The sequence below is a fragment of the Zalophus californianus genome, chromosome 13 (assembly GCF_009762305.2).
Source record: "Zalophus californianus isolate mZalCal1 chromosome 13, mZalCal1.pri.v2, whole genome shotgun sequence".
Taxonomy (NCBI): domain Eukaryota; kingdom Metazoa; phylum Chordata; class Mammalia; order Carnivora; family Otariidae; genus Zalophus; species Zalophus californianus.
Genome location: NC_045607.1, coordinates 13,565,701 through 13,587,022, shown reverse-complemented (window position 1 = coordinate 13,587,022; position 21,322 = coordinate 13,565,701). Strand labels below are relative to the sequence as shown.

The 21,322-nt window shown below is 44.6% G+C and overlaps 1 protein-coding gene across 6 annotated transcripts in view; it reads left to right on the top strand.

Moving 5' to 3' along the window:
- Positions 1-21,322, top strand: part of CNTRL (centriolin) — an 87,696-nt gene that overhangs the window by 46,322 nt on the left and 20,052 nt on the right. For all 6 annotated transcript variants that reach the window (XR_003523860.2, XR_003523859.2, XR_003523861.1 and 3 more), the window contains 14 exons: positions 3,232-3,377; positions 3,970-4,177; positions 4,644-4,823; positions 6,669-6,848; positions 7,618-7,734; positions 8,019-8,157; positions 8,655-8,806; positions 10,430-10,619; positions 11,879-12,192; positions 14,104-14,309; positions 16,535-16,727; positions 19,970-20,100; positions 20,231-20,371; positions 20,471-20,597. Coding sequence is in view for 2 of the 6 variants with exons in the window: in XM_027616751.2 (XP_027472552.1) it covers positions 3,232-3,377; positions 3,970-4,177; positions 4,644-4,823; positions 6,669-6,848; positions 7,618-7,734; positions 8,019-8,157; positions 8,655-8,806; positions 10,430-10,619; positions 11,879-12,192; positions 14,104-14,309; positions 16,535-16,727; positions 19,970-20,100; positions 20,231-20,371; positions 20,471-20,597 (2,424 nt within the window). In the remaining 4 variants the exon portion in view is untranslated. The remainder of the gene's footprint in view (positions 1-3,231; positions 3,378-3,969; positions 4,178-4,643; positions 4,824-6,668; positions 6,849-7,617; positions 7,735-8,018; positions 8,158-8,654; positions 8,807-10,429; positions 10,620-11,878; positions 12,193-14,103; positions 14,310-16,534; positions 16,728-19,969; positions 20,101-20,230; positions 20,372-20,470; positions 20,598-21,322) is intronic.

Genomic DNA, 21,322 nt, shown 5'->3' with positions numbered 1-21,322 from the left:
ATTTAACTAGAGTGGATTGCAGAACTTCGTAACTGTAAACAATTTTCATAATCCCCTCCTCAGAAAGGATGCTATTAAAAATGCAGTCATGGGGCGCCTGAGGGGCTTAGTCGGTTGAGCATCCAGCTCTTGGTTTCGGCTCAGGTCATGATCTTAGGGTCATGGGATTGAGCCCTGGGGTTATGGGATCAAGCCCCATGTCATGTCGGGCTCCCCGCTTAGTGGGACGTCTGCTTCCCCTCTCCCTCTGCCCCCTCCTCTGCTTGTGTGTGCGTGCACGTGCATGCTCTCTCTCTCTCAAATAAAATAACTAAGTCTTAAAAAAAATGCATTCATTTTACATCTGGGGGGGTTTGCTCTGGCAGAGTATTTTTACTGCCACTGTCACGATAATTTGCCTAACAAACTGCCAGAGAAGCAGGTGGACAGGATTTTCCAGATAATTAAACTCTCAGAGAGCACAGATGGCTGAACAAACAGGTACCTGGATCAACACTCAGGTCTCAATCTGTGAGGCCAAGGGCCACTTGGCTGACTGAGGTGGCATGTGTTATACTTCACCAGAAATAAAGGGGCAGAGTGGCTATGGTTTTAGGGATGGCTTCCGTGTTGGGGGTTGTAATAAGACTAATAAGCTCACCCAAATTCTCTCTCTTCTTCCAATGCCTTGAATATTTTTTCCTCAAAGTTTAAAGAAATGTAATAACCTAGAATTTAATTTTTAATGCTATCAGCTTAATTTCTGAAGCAAGTATCATAAAAGATGTACAGATTTTCTTTTCTTGTTTGACTTGTGTGTCAGGTGTTCAATAGATTACTATTTTTTACTTTTACTATGGAAATTTTCAAATAATCACAAAAACAGAATAGTCTTAGGTCCTTTTGTTTACCCTGCTTAAACAAGCAGCATTCTGCCATTCTAGGTTCAGTCAGTCCACATGTTTGTTTTGCTGGAATACTTCGAAAGAAAATCTCATACATCTTTATTTCACCCATAAATACTTCAGTATACATCTCTTAAAGAAAGAGACTAAAATGTCTTCTTTTGGGGCCTTCTCCAAGTTAGAAACTGAAGTCAGCTTTCCAGAATGCTTAGCCCATGCTGTGAGACTACCTTACTTGGAACTAGGTCCTTGGCCTAATAACCTCCTGATACAGAGTTCAGGTTAAACTCACTCTGCATTTGTCTTTGTCAGAAAATCATTTAGCTGTAATGAACCAAAACCTACTAACATGAGCTCCAGAAGGGAGACAGAGCTGCTGTGTCAGTCAGTCTTTCAGGAGCTACAGGGCTCTCTCATTTCTCCTTCTCTGTCTCTGTGGGCGTTGTATTTGCCCACCATGGACTCCAGCCCTGAGCTGACATATCTTTACAAGGCCTGCTGTTATGGTCTTGATGTCCTGGATCTTGGTCCAAACTTTGGAGAGAGTGAGAACTTGTTTTCTGGCTGTGGCCAGGATTAGACAGTGGTACAAATCTGGGCACCTCAGGGCAGTGGGCAGGACAGTTTACAGATAACAGGCTCCAGATGGGACAGGCAGTTAACATGTTCATTGCAATTCTGAATTCTCCATTTTAGTTAAGAGTATTTCGCTGAGTTTGAAGTTTAAATTAATCACTCAGGTGGAATATAGGTATTCAGGTGAATACAGTCAACACCTTAGGATGCAGAACTATTTTTCTTTACAATTTAAGGTGATTTTAGCAGTTTCTTTTTACTTGAAAGAGGCATTGTGTGAATTTAATTCTTGGGATATTTGTGTTTGTTAATAATAAAAATATGCTGGCATATAACAAATACTCCCACAGAGAATTATAAGCTCTTAGAGAAGTTTCAGTATTAAGAGGTTTCATTTTTAGTTGCTTGGCAGGCGGAGTCTCATGGCAAAGTGTTTTTTGGTTTTGTTTTTTTTAACTTTGAATTATGGACATTTCAAACATGTACAAAAGTAGGATACGGAAATGAATCCTCATGTCTTCACCAGTTATTAGTGCATGGCCAGCCTTACCTCATCTGTCATGCCTGCCATAACACACCCCTCACACCTGTTCACACACTGAATTATTGTGAAATAAATCTGAAAATCTTGGGGTGCCTAAATGGCTCGGGTCATGATCCTGGGGTCCTGGGATTGAGCCCTGCATTGCATCCGTTTCTCCTTCTCCCTCTGCCCCTCCCCCCCACTCATGCACGCGCGCGCTCTCTCTCTCTCTCTCTAATAAATAAAATCTGAAAATCTTATTTTATCTGTAAATACTATACAAAGGCTTTTTTAAAAAGCATGAATAGATACCACTTTATATCTTAAAATTATAGTAATTCCCTAATACCAAATGCCTTCTCATATGCAAATTTTCAAATTATCTCATACAGTTTGGTTTTGTTTCATTTCAGAGAGAGAGAGAGAGGTATTGGGGGAGAGGGAGAGAGAGAAACTTAAGCAGGTTCCACACTCAGTGTGGAGTCCAGTGTGGGACCCAATCCCATGACCCGTACCTCTCACAGTTTTGACAAGTGTTGGTTGGAATCAGGATCCAAATAAAGTGCACACATTGCATTCTGTTGACTTGATTCTTAAGTCTGTTCTAGTCTATAGGCTTCTTCCTTCTTTCCCCCTTTGTAGTATTTTAGAGAAAACCAGGTCTTTGTCCTGTATAGTTTCCTGTATTCTAGATTTTGCTGGTTGCATCTCTTCTGGTACTGATTAATATGTTCTTATGTTGCATATTGAGGCTTATTTAGATTCAAGTTAGTTACTTCTCAGCAAGAAGACGTTCATAGGTAGTGTTCATGGGTACTTACTTTTGTATCACATCAGGAAATACTGTAATGCCTTGTTTTGTCTTTTGTGACTTTAGATTGATCAGTAGATTCAGATATTGTCAGCCCAAATAGAAAGCATTTTTTTTGTATTTATTTATTTTGTCAGAAAGAGAGAGCACGCACAAGCAGGGGGAGCGGCAGGCAGAAGGAGAAGCAGACTCCCCGCTGAGCAGGGAGCCCCTTGCGGGGCTTGATCCCAGGACCCTGGGATCATGACCTGAGCCGAAGGCAGACGCTTAACTGACTGAGCCACTCAGGCGCCCTAGAAAGCATTTTTAAAGACCTGGTAAAGGAAGTTGAATAGAACTATCATATGATAAGTACTATAGTCTGTGTATTGGTATGTGTGTGTATTTTAAATTTTGTTTTGGTAACTCTTACCTCCCCATTTCACCACCATCCATAGGATGACAATGACCTATTAAAACAGCAACTTAAAGATTTCCAGAGTCACCTTAACCATGTGGTTGATGGTTTGATTCGTCCAGAAGAAGTGGCAGCTCGTGTGGATGAGCTAAGGAAAAAACTGAAGTCAGGAGCTGGGGAGATGAGGTAATGAAAAATCAGGACCTCCAGGTATTGAGATTGCTGAGTTATGAACATAAGGTGCATATAGATTCACCTTCCCAAGTTCTGTTAATGGCTGATTTTTTTTGTAAGCGTTCCTGTGTCATATTTTCCGTGATTGAGACACAAGATTGCTTCATTCAAACTGCCTATCACTGATTTTTTTACATTTTAAATCTTTCATACTTTTTGGTATTATTTAATTTAAAAAGCAGAAATTTTAAGAGTAACTCTTGTCTTGAAAATTCATTGCATGTGGTCAGAAAGTAGAGCCATATTATGCATTTTAAATAGAAAGTAAGTATCAAAACCAAGGCTGATTTAAATACATGAAATGGACATTTATTCTTTGAGCAAACACTGTTAGCCTACTAGGAGCCTGTGTTTTCAGAGTGACAGCAGTCACTGGATAAAACAGTGACTTGCACTTCAGGGATGCTGAGTTGCCGTGTCCTGACGCGGGTCCCGTTCCAGGCAACTCTCTCTGCTCCTGCACGGCTACCAGCATGTTTGCACCCGGCATCCGGCCTGACAGCTGAAAGGTCACCTTTATGCCATCTTTTTTCCCCCTCACCAGAATCCATACTTCTTCAGATGTCTTAGGGAAAAGTCTTGCTGATTTGCAGAAACAATTCAGTGAAATCCTTGCACGCTCCCAGTGGGAGAAACAGGAAGCCCAAGTGAGAGAGAGAAAGCTCCAGGAAGAAATGGCCCTGCAGCAAGAGAAACTGGCAAGCGGACAAGCAGAGTTCAGGCACGCCTGCGAGAGGGCCCTGGAAGCACGGGTAAGGAAAGGGCGAGAGGCAGCTGGAGGGTGTGTTTGGCCAATACTCCTGTTTTTCCAACAAATTGCAGTGTTTCCTTCTCATGTAAATACAGTACACCTACTGTTATTTTCACTCTTCATGAGTCAAATTGTCTGTGACTGAAATTCAACCCTGATGTCAATCAGGCTTCTTTGGGGGCTCTGTTTTCCTTGTTTTGGAAGAAAGTGGGCATGCAGGTAAACAATACTACATTGCTAGGGTGTAGTGTCGTGCCAGAATCTGATTTTTTGGATGCAATTCTTTTAATGATGATGCAAACATTAAAATCTTAGATTTTAGATCCTAGAGAACATTCAAGATAAAACCATGCCCTGTAACTCATTAGTACAAAATTTCATTACCTTCTTTAGTAAAATGAAATGTGATTCCCTAAAAAGTTTTTATTTTGCCTAAAAATCCTCTTTGAAACTTGATTTCCTCACAGATTAGTTTTGATAAGAGGCAGCACGAAGCAAGAATCCAGCAGTTGGAGAATGAAATTCACTATTTGCAAGAAAATCTAAAAAGTATGGAGGAAATCCAAGGCCTTACAGATCTCCAACTTCAGGAAGCTGATGAAGAGAAGGAGAGAATTCTGGCCCAACTCCGGGAGTTAGAGAAAAAGGTGGGGAAGACTCGGAAAGCGTGACACCTGTGTCCTCACACCTGGGTCCTGCCCCCCCGCGAGCAGGCCCTCGGTGCGGAGCCTGATCCACGGTCGCCTCTGGCAGCGTTGCTGGTCCAGAGGTGGACTGGACCCAAGGGAGGCCGGGAGGCATGTGGTCGAATCAAGGGCCCGAGACAGGTGCCACGGTAGATGAAAACGAGAGAAATGGCGTGTGAGGAGGGACCTTAGAGCTTCAGTGCTGATGGCCTCCTCCGAAACCCCTTGTCCAGTTGGACACATCCATGGGCAGTTACTGTTTAACTCCTCATCTTCCTTTCTAACATGCCGGCCTCTCTCTTTGCTTCTCGATCCCACCTCAACCGTCTCCTCCCATTGTCACATCCTCAACCTTGTGCGGCTCAGAAATTGTGCCCACCACCTCGGAAATCCTGAGCTAAGCAGCCCACAGCGATCATAACGCTGTCCACTGCACCCCACGCTGACAAGTTTTCAACCTCATTGACAACTCCAGGGCATGAATCCCACCTTTTCTGTCCGTTCAGGTTTCCTGTCTACCTTCCTCATCATCGCCCGACCTAAATTCCACGGTCCCCTCGATACCCATTTTTGCAAATGTCCTCAAGTCCCTTGTCCTTTTCTCCTGTCTCACTTGCCCGACAGAACTGCAGCTGTGTGCTTTGGGCTGATACCCGTCCTGAGTATTCCTGCAGAAAAATATCACCCACCCAGGCACAGTGGTATCGTTACAGTCTTTTCGTCCTCAACCTCAGATGGGCAGCATCACCCTTCTCTCTGATCAGTTCACTCTCCCATGCTCCGCTGTTTCGTTCCTTGTCGCTCCGCACACGTGCCTTCTCCCTTCTCCCAGCCTCAGTGAATGACTTGCTTCAGACTTGACCGAGAACCTTTCAGTTCCCAAGTCCTGTCATGTCCGCCCCCAAAATATATCTGGAATATAGTTCCTTTTTTCTTCTCTGATGCCAGCACCCCCATCCAGCCATCATCTCCCTTCTGAACCACTGGTGTGGCCACCTGGCAGATGACCCTGCTTCCCGGAGCCGCCACCATGCTCTTTCAAAAACAGGCATTGACTCCTGTTAGTCCCAACGCCCCCTCCCTCCACCCCCAGCCATTTCCCCCTCTCTAGGAACTTCTTTTGTTTTTATGAAAAAGACCTAAATTCTTAAGCCTACGAGGGGGCCCAGCATGATTTGCTTCCCTCCTGTTCTCACCAGGCTCCTTCTTTCAGTTCCTCAAAAATGCCAAGTTCTCCTGGCTTTCCCACATGCCATTCCCTCTCCTGGACCATGTTCCCCCATCCTTCTCTCTGACTGCCCCCTCCCCACCAATCTCCATCTGTCCTGCTGTTCTCTCAAATAGTACCCTGTTCTGTCCCTTGATAGCTACTAACCACCATTTTGGGTATGTATTTGTCTGAGTGTTTGTTTATTATCTGTCTCTCATAAGCTCCTTGAAGGCAATAGCCCAGTCTGCTTTATTTGCCACCATATCCCAGTGCCTAACTCAGCAGTCACAAGGGGCTGGTCCATCACTTGGTGATGGTGCTGGGAAATGGTTTTCCAATGAATGAATGAATCTGTGATCACTAAGGTTCTTGACTAAGAAGACTGATTTCATTCTAAGTTTACCATATAATTTTGAGTTGATTTTTATTTATTCATTCACTCAGTGAATATTTATGGAGCACCTACTTTGTACCAGGTATTATTCTAGGCACGGGCTGGGTAGCAGTGAACAGAGTCCCTGCCCTCATGGAGCTTGTGTCTTAATTCATTGCTGCCAAGTGATTCATCTGTTCAATTAATGTTTCTTTTATTTTAGAAGAAACTTGAAGATGCCAAGTCTCAGGAACAATTTCTTGGTTTAGATAGAGAATTGAAGAAACTAAAGAAAGCCGTGGCCGCCTCTGATAAGCTAGCCACGGCTGAGCTCACCATTGCCAAAGACCAGCTCAAGTCCCTTCATGGAACTGTGATGAAAATTAACCAGGAGCGAGCAGAGGTGAGTCCACGTGTCTAGAACAAGCTTCCACCAGCCCTGCTGCCCCAAAACATAGCCACTTGTATTATTGCTTTTATTATTATTTTGTTATAGACTTTGGTCATCTTAGAAACCATGGTAAAGTTGCCATCTCCTTTCAGACCTAAGGATTGTATTTCTCCTGTCACAGCCCCGCGGTGGGTCCTGCCCTCTCCTGAGCCCTGACAGGAACCATCAAATGAAACATACTCTCCCCACCTCAAAGTGTAGCACTTTGCCTAGGGAGATGGCTGTGCATACACACCGGAACCAAGGTTTTAAAGGCTGGCCATCTCATCCTTCCAAACCCCAGACTTTTCATCTTGTGCAGTCAGATAACATGTGATCTCTCGGGCTGTTCTGCCTTCTGACTGAAATGCTGTTTGTAACAGTTTGAAAGGGGGCAGATGCTCATGAGATTAAGACAGTAGATCGTAGGAGAGACAATCTAATGATGGGAGTCCAGAGAGACACCAGTCGGGAAGACTGGAGAATAGTGAAGAAAAAGTTAGCTCTGGCTCTTACTGATGCAGCCCCCTGCCCACCTGGCCCCATGGAGAGGTGGAGCAGGCTGCCAAGTGATGGGAACAGCACGGGACAGGGTGGGACCTGGCACCGCACATGCACACATGCACTCAACGCATGCGAGGCTGGCGATCGGACTAACACAGAGGAGTCTGAGAGGAAGAAAGAAATGAAGGAGACAGCGAATGATGGCAGTGCTGCCTCTCCCCTACCTCTGTCCCAGTAGGAGCTGCAGGAGACGCAGAGGTTCAGCAGAAAGGCAGCGCAAGCGGCCAGGGATCTGACCCGAGCCGAAGCGGAGATTGAACTCCTGCAGAACCTTCTTAGAGATAAAGAGGAGCAGGTCAGTGCTGGGGTCTCCTCCTTATTGGGCCCGTATCAGTTGCTCAAAGACAAAAGTAGTGGAGGTGGCCACTCAGAGAATTTGGAAGTGTAATCAGTGGTTCGTCAGCACTTGGTCCCCTACTGCGTGCTGGGCGGAGTGCGATTTCAGTACAAGGAGTGACCCGGCATCCTCATGAGTAAAGCATGGGTAAAAGTTCTAGAAGTACTAAATCAAGCTGCAAGGATAAGTGCCCCTAGGAAAGAGTATTCGTGGGCAACTTTGTGTATGTGATTTTTTAATAGTTTCAAAATGAGATGGAGAAAGTTGGCACTGGAGGAGTGAATTCACAGGTGCTGGAGTTGGAGGCACTAAATGAGACAATGGAGAGACAAAGGACAGAGATCGCAAGGCTGCGGAATTTACTGGACCTCACCGGGGCTGGTGAAGTATTGCGCTTTGATTTGGGTCGTAGTTTTAAAAACAGTTGTTCTAAAATCAAATCACGTGGAAAAAAGATCATCCTGTTTGTTTTTTGCTGTAGCGAATTTATTTAATTGTGATAGATCAATTCCATGCTTGATTTACAGAGCTGTGATAATTAGCTTAATGAATAAAAACGAAGAATTTAAAAAACATTTATGTAAGTGAAGTATTAAGGAACTTGATTACAATGAGAGAAGAGATTTTTGAATTTTCAAAAGGAATAATGTTTACAAATCTGTTCTCTTTCCCTGGCTCACTTTATAAGTGAACAAGAGAGGGGTATGTCTATCCTCTTTAAGTGTTAGCAAAAACTTGTTACCACGGGACAGGCTGAAAAGTCAGCTTTGAGGAGCTGATCAAAGTCATTGGCTGCCGTAGCAACACTTTCATATGTTGAGAGAGGAGGGAAGTAGAGGATTTCATGCCCAGTTTCACAGGATGGCTTTCTTTTGCAGATGTTAACAAAGGAAGCTTTGAAAATATTTTGGAAGAAATTGCCGAACTTCGACGTGAAGTTTCTCATCAGAATGATTACATCAGCAGCATGACCGATCCTTTCAAAAGACGAGGCTATTGGTACTTTATGCCACCACCGACATCATCAAAAGTAGGAAATCTGTGATGCTGGGAGTGTATACTGAATTTTCTTGAAGGAAATGTGGCAATGTTCTCTTCTCCCAATTTGTGAAGAGGGTCTCAAGAACAATATGTCTAGGCTAAGCCATGCATTGAGGTTCTTAAGTGTTTTTAATATTTGAGATGAAAATAGGGCCTTCCTAGGAATATTGCTGTTGCCCGTTCATGCTCAGGTGGTATGTTGTGGGTCCCTGAAAGAAGATTCTGCAAGGGGATAAGGTGACGAGCCCAGAGGGCCTGTTGGAAATGGGTAGAAAATTGTGCAGAGGCTGACAGAAAACTGGGCACCTGGATTTCATTTGATTTTAGCCAACATTTCATTCTGTGTTCACTGAAATCTAGGTCAGGTGCTAGGTGGGATGGGGTACCATGAGGAATGATCTCAAAGAGCTCATGCACTGGTCAGGAGACCCGTACACCAGTGTAATTACAACAGTGGCATGCACGTGACAACAGACTTGACCTGTGGGCTCTGTTGTAGAGAATGTTAGGGCTTTCTCGCATGGGGAAGTTCGGGAAAGAAGGCTTCACACACAGTCATGAAGTCAGCACTTAGCCTTCAAGGGGTGGGCTTTTAGGAGGGAGGAAATGTGTGGAAGGGGAGAGTTGGTTTAGCTGTGGTGAGTCGCCTTATGGGGTTGGATGGTTGGATGGGAACAGTGAAAGGTGAGGCTGGAAAAGTAGATGGGGCTCATGCTTTTGGAAAGGGCCTCAAAATCTCTTGCACTGACTCCGGGGAGGCCTTGAGGACCAAGGCTGTGTGTAATGTGATCAGAGCCGTAGTTTAGGAGGAGTAATCGGGCTGAGTGTGGGGGCCCGGCTTGCGGGGGTGGTGAACCTGGGGTGGGGGGGCGCCGTGTGAACTCATTCCGTGAGGGACAGAAGCCAGAGCTAGAGCATTGGAGCTGGAGGAGAAGAGATGGCACCGAGGGATGTCCAGCAGACACGGCTTGGGGCTTGAAGGTGGGAAGTGAGGAGAGGACAGTAAGCGGCCTGCATCCAGAGCAGCGGGGCTGGGTGACCTCCTGCTAGAATCAGCAGGCAGGAAACGGAAGAAGCGGCTGACACACGGGCATCCCAGGGCTGTGCAGACTTAACAGGAATCCAGACAGCCTTGACAACCAGGGCTGAAGGTGGAAGCTGTGTGGGTTAGAGGTAACATTGTAAGGCTGAGCTGGGCGAGGGTTTGGGAAGTACACCTATTTATGACTGGGAAGGAGGGAGGGTAGCAGAGTAGAGCTTCCCAGCCACACCAGGCTCCCAGGATGGCAGGAGACTAATATCCCATATGGCCTTGAAAATTCACTGGTTTCCCCAGCCTTCACTGGTGTGCCATCAAGGACAAGGCAAAAGGGGAGAAGCCACCAGGAAAGATGAGCACTGGAGAAGAGAGGCCGACACTCAGGCCATTTACCTGACTTGACTGTGTAATCATGTCTCACTTCTTTGTGAAAAATGAGAATTAGAATCTATGAAAAGAAACCAGTTCTTTCTTAACTTTGCTACATCTCATCTTTGTTCTAGACTTTGGCATTTCTCGAACTCAGCCTTTTCATTTCTAATAAATAGTGGGCTCTTCTATCATTTCTTTTAGGTTTCCAGCCACAGCTCCCAGGCCACCAAGGACTCTGGCGTTGGCCTAAAGTACACGGCCTCAACTCCTGTTAGACAACCACGTCATGGACAGCAGGATGGAAAGCACGACAGTGGGCCTCCACCTGTCTCAGGATACTGGGTGTATTCTCCCATCAGAAGTGGGTTACGTAAATCGTTTTCAAATAGAGGTAAGTTAAATTACAGAAGGGAAGTTGCATTTCTCTTTTATTGGTTCCCTGAAATCCATAAGACACAATCCAGACTCCTTGGCTTGTTCTGCAAGGCCCTCTGTGCTGCGGCCTTGGCCAGTGACCTCCTGTCTCCCCTTCCATTACTGTGCCACAGTCAGCCGTCCCAGCTGCCTAAGATACCCAAAGCATGCCATGTTCCTCTAACCTCCCTGTTTTAACCCTTTGTTTAGAATGTCCTTCTTCCTTCCTCTCCTAAATCCATTCCTGTTGATCCTTCAACAAGACCCAGGCCCTCAAACAACACTCCTTTATGGAGCCTTGCTCCACCCTGCCTCACCCAGGCTGACTGAGCGGCTTCTTCACCTGCGCTCTTGGAGCATGGCAGGTGCTTACATCCTTGTGTCATGGCATTGATTAGCTTGACTGAAATGAAGTGGGTTTTTTTGTTTTTTTGTTATGATTTTATTTATTTTTTGACAGAGAGAGAGAGACATCAAGAGAGGGAACACAAGCAGGGGGAGTGGGAGAGGGAGAAGCAGGCTTCCCGCCGAGCAGGGAGCCAGACGTGGGGCTCGGTTCCAGGACCCTGGGATCATGACCTGAGCCTAAGGCAGACGCTTAACGACTGAGTCACCCAGGCGCCCCTAAAGTGAAGTGTTATAGGTCCATCTTCTAAAGCTCCGAGAGGAAGAGTCAGACTTGGGAGTTAATCATGGCTCTTGCAGTAGGTAGCTGCATGGTCCGAGGCAAATTATTTAGCTCCTCTGAGACTGTTAAGTGTAAAGTAGGAATATCACCTTTGGAGATTGTGTTCCTTCAGGAGCTATTTATTGAGTGCCTGCTGTGTGCTAGGCTGTCATCAGTGATAAATGTAGATCCTGCTGGTCGGGGAGATAAGCAGGAAGGCCAGCAGCTTAGAGAGCCGTGGTCAGTGCTGAGGGCTGTGGGTCTCACTGCTCCGCTCTACATCTCTGTTGGTCTTCTCTAGCCTGAAGCAGGCACCCAAGTGGTTGCTGAATAAATGAATGAAGACCAAAAAAAAGGGCAAATCAACAGATAGGCGTAAGAAAAACTCAAGTATCAGCCACTGAAAATATACGAATTCCTGTTTTGATTAGCTTTTCAAAACTGCTTTTGACCTTTTTGGCGAAATTTCATTCTCACGTCTCAGGATTTGGGCCTCAGTGCTGCCGTTCTCTATAAATTTGTTTACCTAATAAGCCATGGGGGTAAAACACTCTTCTGTTTCTTTCAAGATGCAGACAGCGGAGGAGATAGCCAGGAAGAGAGCCAAATGGATGACCAAGAGGTCCAGTCATTTGTACCTCCCCCCGGATACATGATATACCCTGTGTTTCCTGATGGTTCTCCTGTACCCCAGGGCATGGCCCTGTATGCACCCCCTCCTCCCTTACCCAACAATAGCCAACCTCTCAACCCTGGGGCTGTTGTTTATGGCCCACCTCCTGTTGGGGCTCCCATCGTGTATGGTCCTCTACCTGCCAACTTGTCTGTACCCCACATCCCTGTGGGGGTGCTGCATTGCAACGTCCCAGAACACCATAACTTGGTAAGTGGAAAGACATAAGACTCCCTGTCCACACTGCGCCCACGGGAGACTGAATAAGGGTATATATGTAATGATTCAACCTATTTATGAACGGATTATGTCCCAAGTGTGTTTATAAGGTTGGTGTTTAGAGTGGAGTAAGCATTCTTTTATTAAAATACTCTTCTGGACAAGAGTTAGGATACCAGGCCAGTCTGCAAACTTTGTTTAACCATCTTCTAACAAAAATGCTTTCAGTCTAGAAATTAACTATTTTTGGAGAGCTTACAGTGTATTTTTCTATTGACAAGTACTGATGTGTACGTATAGGGGTACTCACGTAGTAGTTCCTCTACTTGTGCACACATGTACCGTGTGCGTTGTTGACAAGTACTAATGTGTACGTATAGGTGTACTCAAGTAGTGGTTCCTGTACTTGCGCACACATGTACCCATGTCTGTTGTTGACAAGTACTGATGTGTACGTATAAGGGTACTCACGTAGTGGTTCCTGTACTCGCGCACACATGTACCGTGTGCGTTGTTGACAAGTACTGATGGGTACGTGCAGGGGTACTCACGTAGTGGTTCCTGTACTCGCGCGCACATGTACCGTGTGTGTTGTTGACAAGTACTGATGTGTACGTGCAGGGGTACTCACGTAGTGGTTCCTGTACTTGTGCACACATGTACCTGTGTGTGCACACGCATACACATGTATGTGCTTGTGTATACATGAGCAGCAGGGTTGTGGTGGGGATTATCTGAGATAGGTGATTATTTTTTTCTTTTCATAATTCTTACACAGATTTCATATTCTGTTTTTCCCACTTAACATTACAGGCATTTCCCCATGGTTTTACAAATGTTTTTAAGTAGTATTTTAATGACTTTAAGTAGTATTTTAACTCCCCTCCCCTGTGCCCAGAGGAGGAAGAGACCTTTTTCTGTCTCTTCTGCTCCTTGCTGACCTCTGGAGAGATGATCCATAAGAGGTGCTTGGTGAATGTGTATCAACCATAGTTGGGCTGATGGAAAAGTTGAAAGCTCTCTTCATTTAAAGGCCGTATAGTTGACTTAACCGTGTAAATTTTTAGTGTATTTCGTATTCTTACCTAAGGCTAGATTTCAAAAAATGATTACTTCCTAATCACTAGCTTGCTTTTTAACTCTGTGGTAAAGAACTAAAATGCACCACAAACTCCTCCTCAAAGCTAAGGAACCTAGAGCGTTTTGTACTTCCTTTTCCCCGGGAGATTGGGAGGGAGACCAGGACTGGAACACACCGTGGGTCAGGCTGCTTTTCGAGGGCCTGCGTGTGCTCATGTGGTTGAAGCGGTCGGTAGTCACTCACGTCGCCCAGCAGTCTCAGCACGCGTGTGTTTACAGCAGTGCTGTCGGCTCGGCACGTGAGCCCCTCTCAGTAAGAGCTGGTTGTTACCCGCCAGCGGTACCCAGCTGTCCTGCAGTTTCTCACATGCCCTCCTAGACCTCCGTGCATTTGCACAGGTTCTTTCTTCAGCTTAGGTCTTCCCCATGTCCTTTATTCTTCAAAACCCGGGCAAAACACCTCTCCCTCTGGGCAGCCTTCCAGACAACTCCCCTCCCCTGTGCCTGGAGGAGGGAGAGACCTGTGTCTGTCTCTTCTGCTACTTGCTGACCTCTGGAGGTAGAGATGATCCATACGAGGTGTTTGGTGAATGTGTATCAACCATAGTTGGGCTGATAGAAAAGTTAAAAGCTCTATTCATCAGTTTCATCTGTGGTATGTGAAAAATTGGCTTGACTTAATTTTTCTTTTCACACTGAAGTCTTAGAAGCTACCACCATTTTCACATTGTAGATAGCACTTCGAGTTAATTGCAGCTCTTGGCAGGAAAGAAGAGAGACATCAAGTGATGTTCTCAGTACTGCGTTTTTTTCTTTGTTCAGGAGAATGAAGTTTCTAGATTAGAAGACATAATGCAGCATTTAAAATCTGAGAAACAGGAACCGTGCATGAGAGCATCTAAGCGGCAGTCGGAGAAAGAACTGGAAGAACTGCATCATAATATTGATGGTCTTTTGCAAGAGAAGAAAGACTTAGAGTATGAAGTAGAAGAATTACATAGAACCATCCAGAAACATCAACAGCGAAAGTAATTATTATTAGCCATTTTATTTTTATAATTCTGATAAATAGGATATTGGCTCATTAAGGTAACCTAAATCAGTGTTGTCCGGTAGAACGTTCTGTGTTCTTGAAAATGCTGCAGATCTGTGCTGTCCAGAACAGTGGTCACTAGCCACATGTGCCTTTGAGCCCTTGAAATGTGGCTAATGGAGTGAGGAATAGAGTTGAATTTAAAATATTAGCCACAGGGTGACTCCCAGGCTGCGCAGTGCAAGTCTGAGTACTCTTGGCCAGTAATCCAAATCAGCTCTTCTTGTAGGTCCTCTTGGAGAATGGCACAGCCATCTGCCCTCCCCAGTTACTCTGGCTAAAAACATGTCAGGTGTCCTCAGCTCCTCTTTCCCCACTCTCCCAAGCCTCCAGCTGGTGTCCAGTTCCTACAAATATACACAAAGAGCTGTCAAGCTGGTCCCCTTCTTTCGTCACTGCTGCCCTGGCCTTTAATCATGTCATCCTTGTTTGTTGGACTAGCTTCCGCATCAGGCTCCCTGTCCAGCCTCTCCATTCTACCCTGCACATAGCCAGGACCTGAGCGTGCCACTCTGCCATGTGATGCGGTCCCATCACAATACACACCCGCCCTCCAGATCTGAACCCTGCCCGTCTGCCTTACCCTTCTCTCCCACACACAGTGTTTGTTCACGCCCTACCTACTTTTCTTTGGTTTCCCCAAACACCACGTTTTCTCCTGCCTCCCCACCTTTGCACATACTGTCCTTGCCTAAAATGGTTTCCCTACCCCCTGCCTACTCCACCTTGTCTTTCCAGGTGAAGATCAGGGATCCCATCTCTCACACAAAACCTTTCTCATCTCAGGCTCTCACGGTTCAGGGCTGGCAACCTTGGGCATAATACTGTTCACGCCATGTTGTAAGGAGCCCAGGAGGGCAGTAGCTGGGCCTCCCTCTTTGTGCCCCGGCATCTGGCATAGGGTCTGTTAACAAATGCATTATCTGCTGAGTGCGTCAGATGGGTAGAAGCCCATCTTCTGCAGTAGCCCATGAGTTCTGATGGTTCTCCCCAGTTTTTTGTCGTGTAAGCCAGACTGGCCCAGGCACCGAGGTTGGGAGGAGATCTGTGGAGGTCACAGAGGTGAGTGAGCTATGGTCTCTGCCTCCTAGGAGCTCACATGTGACTGGTCAGGAGACCTGGCAGGGAAAAGCAAGGGTCACACCAGAAGATGGGGACTAGATGTTTGAGGGTTTCGCAGATGATTATGCTATTACTTTTGTAGGTATGTGATGGGGAAGAGGGTTTTTATTGTGAGGTTTTTTGAGGGAAGATAGTAAGGCAGTGGGATAACCACTTCTTTTCCTAGTTATAAAGGTATAACTATATCATAAGTATATGATCATTTTAAAGAATCTGGATAACACAAAAATGTCCAAAGAAGACAATAAAGATCATCTGTATGCCTTCATTTAAAGAGAAAGAATCTGTTAATATGTTGATGAATTTATTTTCATGTTTTACTGTCACAGTTTCATTTTCAAATTTTGGCATGTTAACCTTGAGTTAGTGAATCCTTTGTCTGGCTTTCTGTTTGTCAAATATCTTTACTATAATTTTACTCTAGTAGAACAGGGTAAATCACAAAATTAGTCTTTGAGGCAGCTAGTGAGCTGCAAGTTGAGAGAGAGTTTTAAGGGAATGGATGATGATTATGGTAGTAGTTTGTTTTATTTTTTATACCACAGAAGAATAGAAATATCAACATTCTCTTGACAAGTGCTGACCCAAAAAAAAGAATCAAAAAAGATAAAACAACTACATCATACTTTATATATATTGTGTACTTACTGTCAACAGTATACCATATTTGTTTTTTTTAAAAGATTGTGCATGCATGTGAGAGCAGGGGGAGGGAGAGAGGATGAGGGAGAAAGAATCTCAAGCAGACTCCACGCTGAGTTCAGAGCCCGACGCAGGGCTCGATCTCACGACCCTGAGATTATGATCTGAGCCAAAATCAGGAGTCGGACGCTTACCCGACTGGGCCACCCAGGTGCCCCCAGCAGTATACTGTGTTGAATAAAAGGGTAAACGTAGCCTTGAACATAATCAAATGTAGCCGGTCTCCCACTGCTTCTCATATGAAATTAGAAAATCATCCTACATCTTATCAAGCTACAAGTGTCTATGTCGTCTGCATTTAAAATGTCTTGATGTGTGTGTATATGATTTTTTTAGAGACTTCATAGATGGAAATGTTGAAAGTCTTGTGAATGAACTAGAAATAGAGAAGTCACTCGAACACCATGAAGATATTGTTGATGAAATTGAGTGCCTCGAGAGGACCCTTCTGAAGCGTCGCGCAGAGCTCAGGGAAGCCGACCGCCTGCTGGCAGAGGCCGAAAGGGAGCTTTCATGCACGAAAGAGAAAGTATGTTCTGTTGTGGTTTGGGGTGAGGCAGTTTACTGTTGGCAGCATGAAGGACTAGAAAGAAAACATGACAAGAACACAGTCATCCAAGGCAGACAGTTGGGTTTCAGGCTGCGCTCTGGTAGTTAAAGAGCTGCGAGAATTTGGGCGAGCCCCCTCGGTCCCCAGCTTTGCTCTCCTCATCTGTCAGTTCAGGCCAGGAATACCAAGGCTGTTCAGTAAGGGTTAAATGAAGTAGTGTATTTTAAGATTTTATTTATTTGAGAGAGAGAGAGCGCGCGTGCAAGAGTGGGTGGAGGGGACAGAAGCAGAGGGAGAAGCAGGTTCCCTGCTGAGCAGGGAGCCCGATGTGGGGCTTGATCCCAGGATCCTGGAATTATGACCTGAGCCAAAGGCAGATGCTTAACTGACTGAGCCACCCAGGCGCCCCTAAATGAAGTAGCATATTGAAAGCTGCTAAAGTCATTTAGTTCCTAATTCACCCCACTTCCTTATCCTGTGTTTGTCTTTTTTAAATTATTTGGGCTCTGATAGCTCTGTGTATTAAATAGGTCAGTCTTATATTTTAGAACAGCAGTGGATCTCAGAAGACTTCTTCCTAGTATTACTTTGTTCTCCAAGTGGATGTTATGAAATCAAATATTTTTTGGTCTGAGGTACTGTTCTTGAGACTACAACACAGAAGGAAATCAAGGAGGAAAAGGAGCTACCTGTCATTGGGCCTCTACTCTGGCCACACATTGTCTGTTTTATGAATACCCCTTCATTTAACTTTCCTGGCATCCTGTAAGATGGTTGTTAGCCTGGTGACGATGCGGCATAGGGAGGCTGGTAGCTAGGCCAGGGTTGCGCAGCTAAAGTTCTGCTTCACCAAGAGAATTCCAGAGTGAAGAAGTCCCAGACCCACATGGAGCATTTCAGGAACTACTATTTGTATGTTGTTATTTCAACACGGATGGATTTAAATGAATAGAAATCTATTACCCAGGGACTGAAACAAAGGCTTTATTAAAGAAATTCTGTGAGTGATGGCTTTAACAAATGGAAAAACATCCTGGTGTCTTTTCAGATGATCAGTTCCTTCTTCTGTCACATGTTAAATGATTGTGAGAGAACATGGGTGTGAGCAGGACTAGAGAAGAATGTATCACTAGTATATAAACAAAAATTAAAGATATTGTTAGTTGGCGGAGATAGTAAGTGAACCAAGGCTAGTAAGCTCTTTCCCCTTCAGCCTCCCAAAATGACTCGGGGAGGCAGCTTGCTAAGGGGGAGGAGAGAGGGAGAAGGTGGTGTGTTTTGTAGAGATGCCAGATGTGTTATAACCTCACATAGAAAGAGACCAAAAACTACTTAGAAATGTGACTTTTTGGAGCATGTAGTGCATTTTATCTGGTGCTTTGCTGATGAAACTGACAGGAACCAGCTCTCTGACATGGAAAGAAGTATGGTGAAATATCTAGCTGTTATGAATGGATAAAGAAGATGTGCTGTCTATATTCAATGGAATATTACTCAGCCATCAAAAAAATGAAATCTTAACCATTTGCAACGATGTGGATGGAACTAGAGGATATTAGGCTAAGCAAAATAAGCCAGTCAGAGAAAGATATATGATTTCACTCATATGTGGAATTTAAGAACCAAAACAGATGAACATAGGCAAAGGGAGGGAAAAATAAAATAAGACGAAATCAGAGAGGAAGATAAACCGTGATCATAGGAAACAAACTGAGGGTTCCTGTAGGGGAGGTGGGGGAGGATGGGGTAACTAGGTGATGGGCATTAAGGAGGGCACGTGATGTAATGAGCACTGGGTGTTGCATGCAACTGATGAATCCCTGAGTTCTACCTCTGAAACTAATAATACACTCTATGTTAATTGGTTTTAAATTTAAAAAAATATATATCTAGCTGTTTGGGAGCTTGCCAACCCTTTTGCATCCACACGGGATATTTAGTAGTCTAGTTTAACATACGCCTGTGAGTTTAGTGCAACTGCAGAATGGGAGCTTTTTGCCTGAAGGTGAGTCACTGCTCAACCAAGTGCAAACCAAACACTATTTTTGGACCTTTGATGACATTGTTTTAAGCCTCTTATTTTAGACAGAAAAAGGAAACCAAGTTGATAAAAAAAATCTGTTATTGCCAAATCTTGTATAGGAAAATTTTTAAATACTTCAACAAAAATATTTAGTATTTGTGTTTCTCAGCCATAATTAAATCATCTTTCAATCAGTAAGGTTTTATTTAGCATGATAATACAGTACGGCAATGATCTCTATGGGGAGGGAATATTGGTAAAATCAGTTTGTTGTCACTTAAGTGGGGAGATATTTTTAATTTAAAAAATAGCGTAATAATATACAGGTTATTTTTTTTTTTAAGATTTTATTTGTCAGAGAGAGAAAGAGCACAAGCACGGGGAGAGCAGCAGGCAAAGGGAGAAGCAGGCTCCCCGCTGAGCAGGGAGCCCAATGCGGGGCTCGATCCCAGGACCCTGGATCATGACCTGAGCCGAAGGCAGACGCTCAACCAACTGAGCCAACCAGGCGCCCCTATACAGATTATTTTTGAGTAAAAAGATTCACAGATTCACTACCCTCAAGGGACTGTTTCTTTTTTGGGCAGCCTTTCTGTCTCTGTGGGCACAGATACAGTTTTACATAGTTGCTCTTAGAGTACTTGTACCATTTTAAATTTTTTTTTTCAGGGGCGCCTGGGTGGCTCAGTCGTAAGCGTCTGCCTTTGGCTCAGGTCATGATCCTGGAGTCCTAGAATCGAGCCCCGCATCGGGCTCCCTGCTCAGCGGGAAGCCTGCTTCTCCCTCTCCCACTCCCCCTGCTTGTGTTCCCTCTCTCGCTGTGTCTCTCCCTGTCAAATAAATAAATAAATCTTAAATAAATAAATTTTTTTCAGCCAACATAATATCAACAACATTCTTCCATGTTGCTATGTTGTCATTTTAAAGGCTACACAGTATTCCATTGTGTTGATGCGTTATCACTTACTGAATCTATTATTTGTCAAGTCTTATATCAATCCACAATGAGCATTTTTGTGCAATAGTTTTTTACTCCTGAATTCTTTTCTGACAATTGGAGAGTCAAAGTGAATGAACATCTTTACCAGTCTTTTTGTCTTGCCTTGTTGTTTTCCGAAAGAGTTGTACCAATTTACACCACAGTAGCTGTGAGGGAGTATGGTAACTGGGTTGCTTTTAATGATAGTGTCTTTTTTAGACCAAAAATGCTGTTGAGAAGTTCGCTAATGCCAAGAGAAATTTATTGCAAACCGAGAAAGATGCTGAGGAGTTAGAAAAGAGAGCCCAGGAAACTGCTGTTAACCTTGTCAAAGCCGACCAGCAGCTCAGGTAGGTGGAGTCCCTCAGCTACTCAGTAAGATGAGGGAGGAGTTTGGTTCTAACAGGATAATAAACGCCTTACGATAAATAATGCAGGTCGAATCTAAGGGGCCTTGGAGAATAAAGCGATGTGTTTTAGGTTGCTCCAGGCTGACACAAAGGATTTGGAGCAGCACAAAATGGAGCAAGAGGAAATCTTGAAAGAAATAAACGAAGTTGTGGCGGCAAAAGACTCAGACTTCCAGTGTCTAAACATGAAGAAGGAGGTCCTGACGGGAGAGTAAGTACAGTGTGTCGGGCGTCAGGGGCTCGGGCTGGGCGACGGCGCTCAGGGTCCAGCCTCGCTTTGGCCCTGCTCTAGTGCTGCTGCTCTTCGCAGGCTGCAGCAACTGCAGAAGGACATCGAGACCGCACAGCACAGTGAGGGTTACCATCTGCAGGTCCTCAGAGAGTCAGAGAACCTCCTGCAGGCCAAGAAAGCTGAGCTGGAAAAGCTGAAAAGGCAGGTAGGGCAACAGCTCGTGCTGCTTTGAAACCTACATCATTTATAATCATAATGTATGATTACAAAAAGTAATGCATGTTCAAGTGTAGAAAAGACTGGAAAATACAAAAGAAGATCTAAAGCATAAATGTGGCTGTATCTCCTAGTGATTAAAAGTAGAGTCCAGGGGCGCCCGGGTGGCTCAGTCGTTAAGCGTCTGCCTTCGGCTCAGGTCATGATCCCAGGGTCCTGGGATCGAGCCCCACATCGGGCTCCCTGCTCAGTGGGAAGCCTGCTTCTCCCTCTCCCACTCCCCCTGCTTGTGTTTCCTCTCTCGCTGTGTCTCTCTCTGTCAAATAAATAAATAAAAATCTTTAAAAAAAAAAAAAAAAAGAGTAGAGTCCAACCCAAATTTGAATCCTGACTCAATAGAATATGTTATTGAGTGAAAGAAGCAAGTCTCAAAACGGGATGCACCCTGAGATCACTTATGCTAAATGTGTTTATGAACACTTGTGCTGGTATATTTATATCAAAGTACAAAAGCAGTCATCTGATAAGGGGACATTATGAATATCTTCTGTTTTCTTCCTTTTGCATGTCTGCATTTTCTGTTTTTTTTATATAAACAAGTGTGTACCATCCTTAAAATTGTTAGTAATTTTTAATTTTACAAAATGAATCAATTTTTTAAATCCCTGCCTGACTTCCATTGCCAAGGTAGTGGTTAAATGGAATAAGATATAG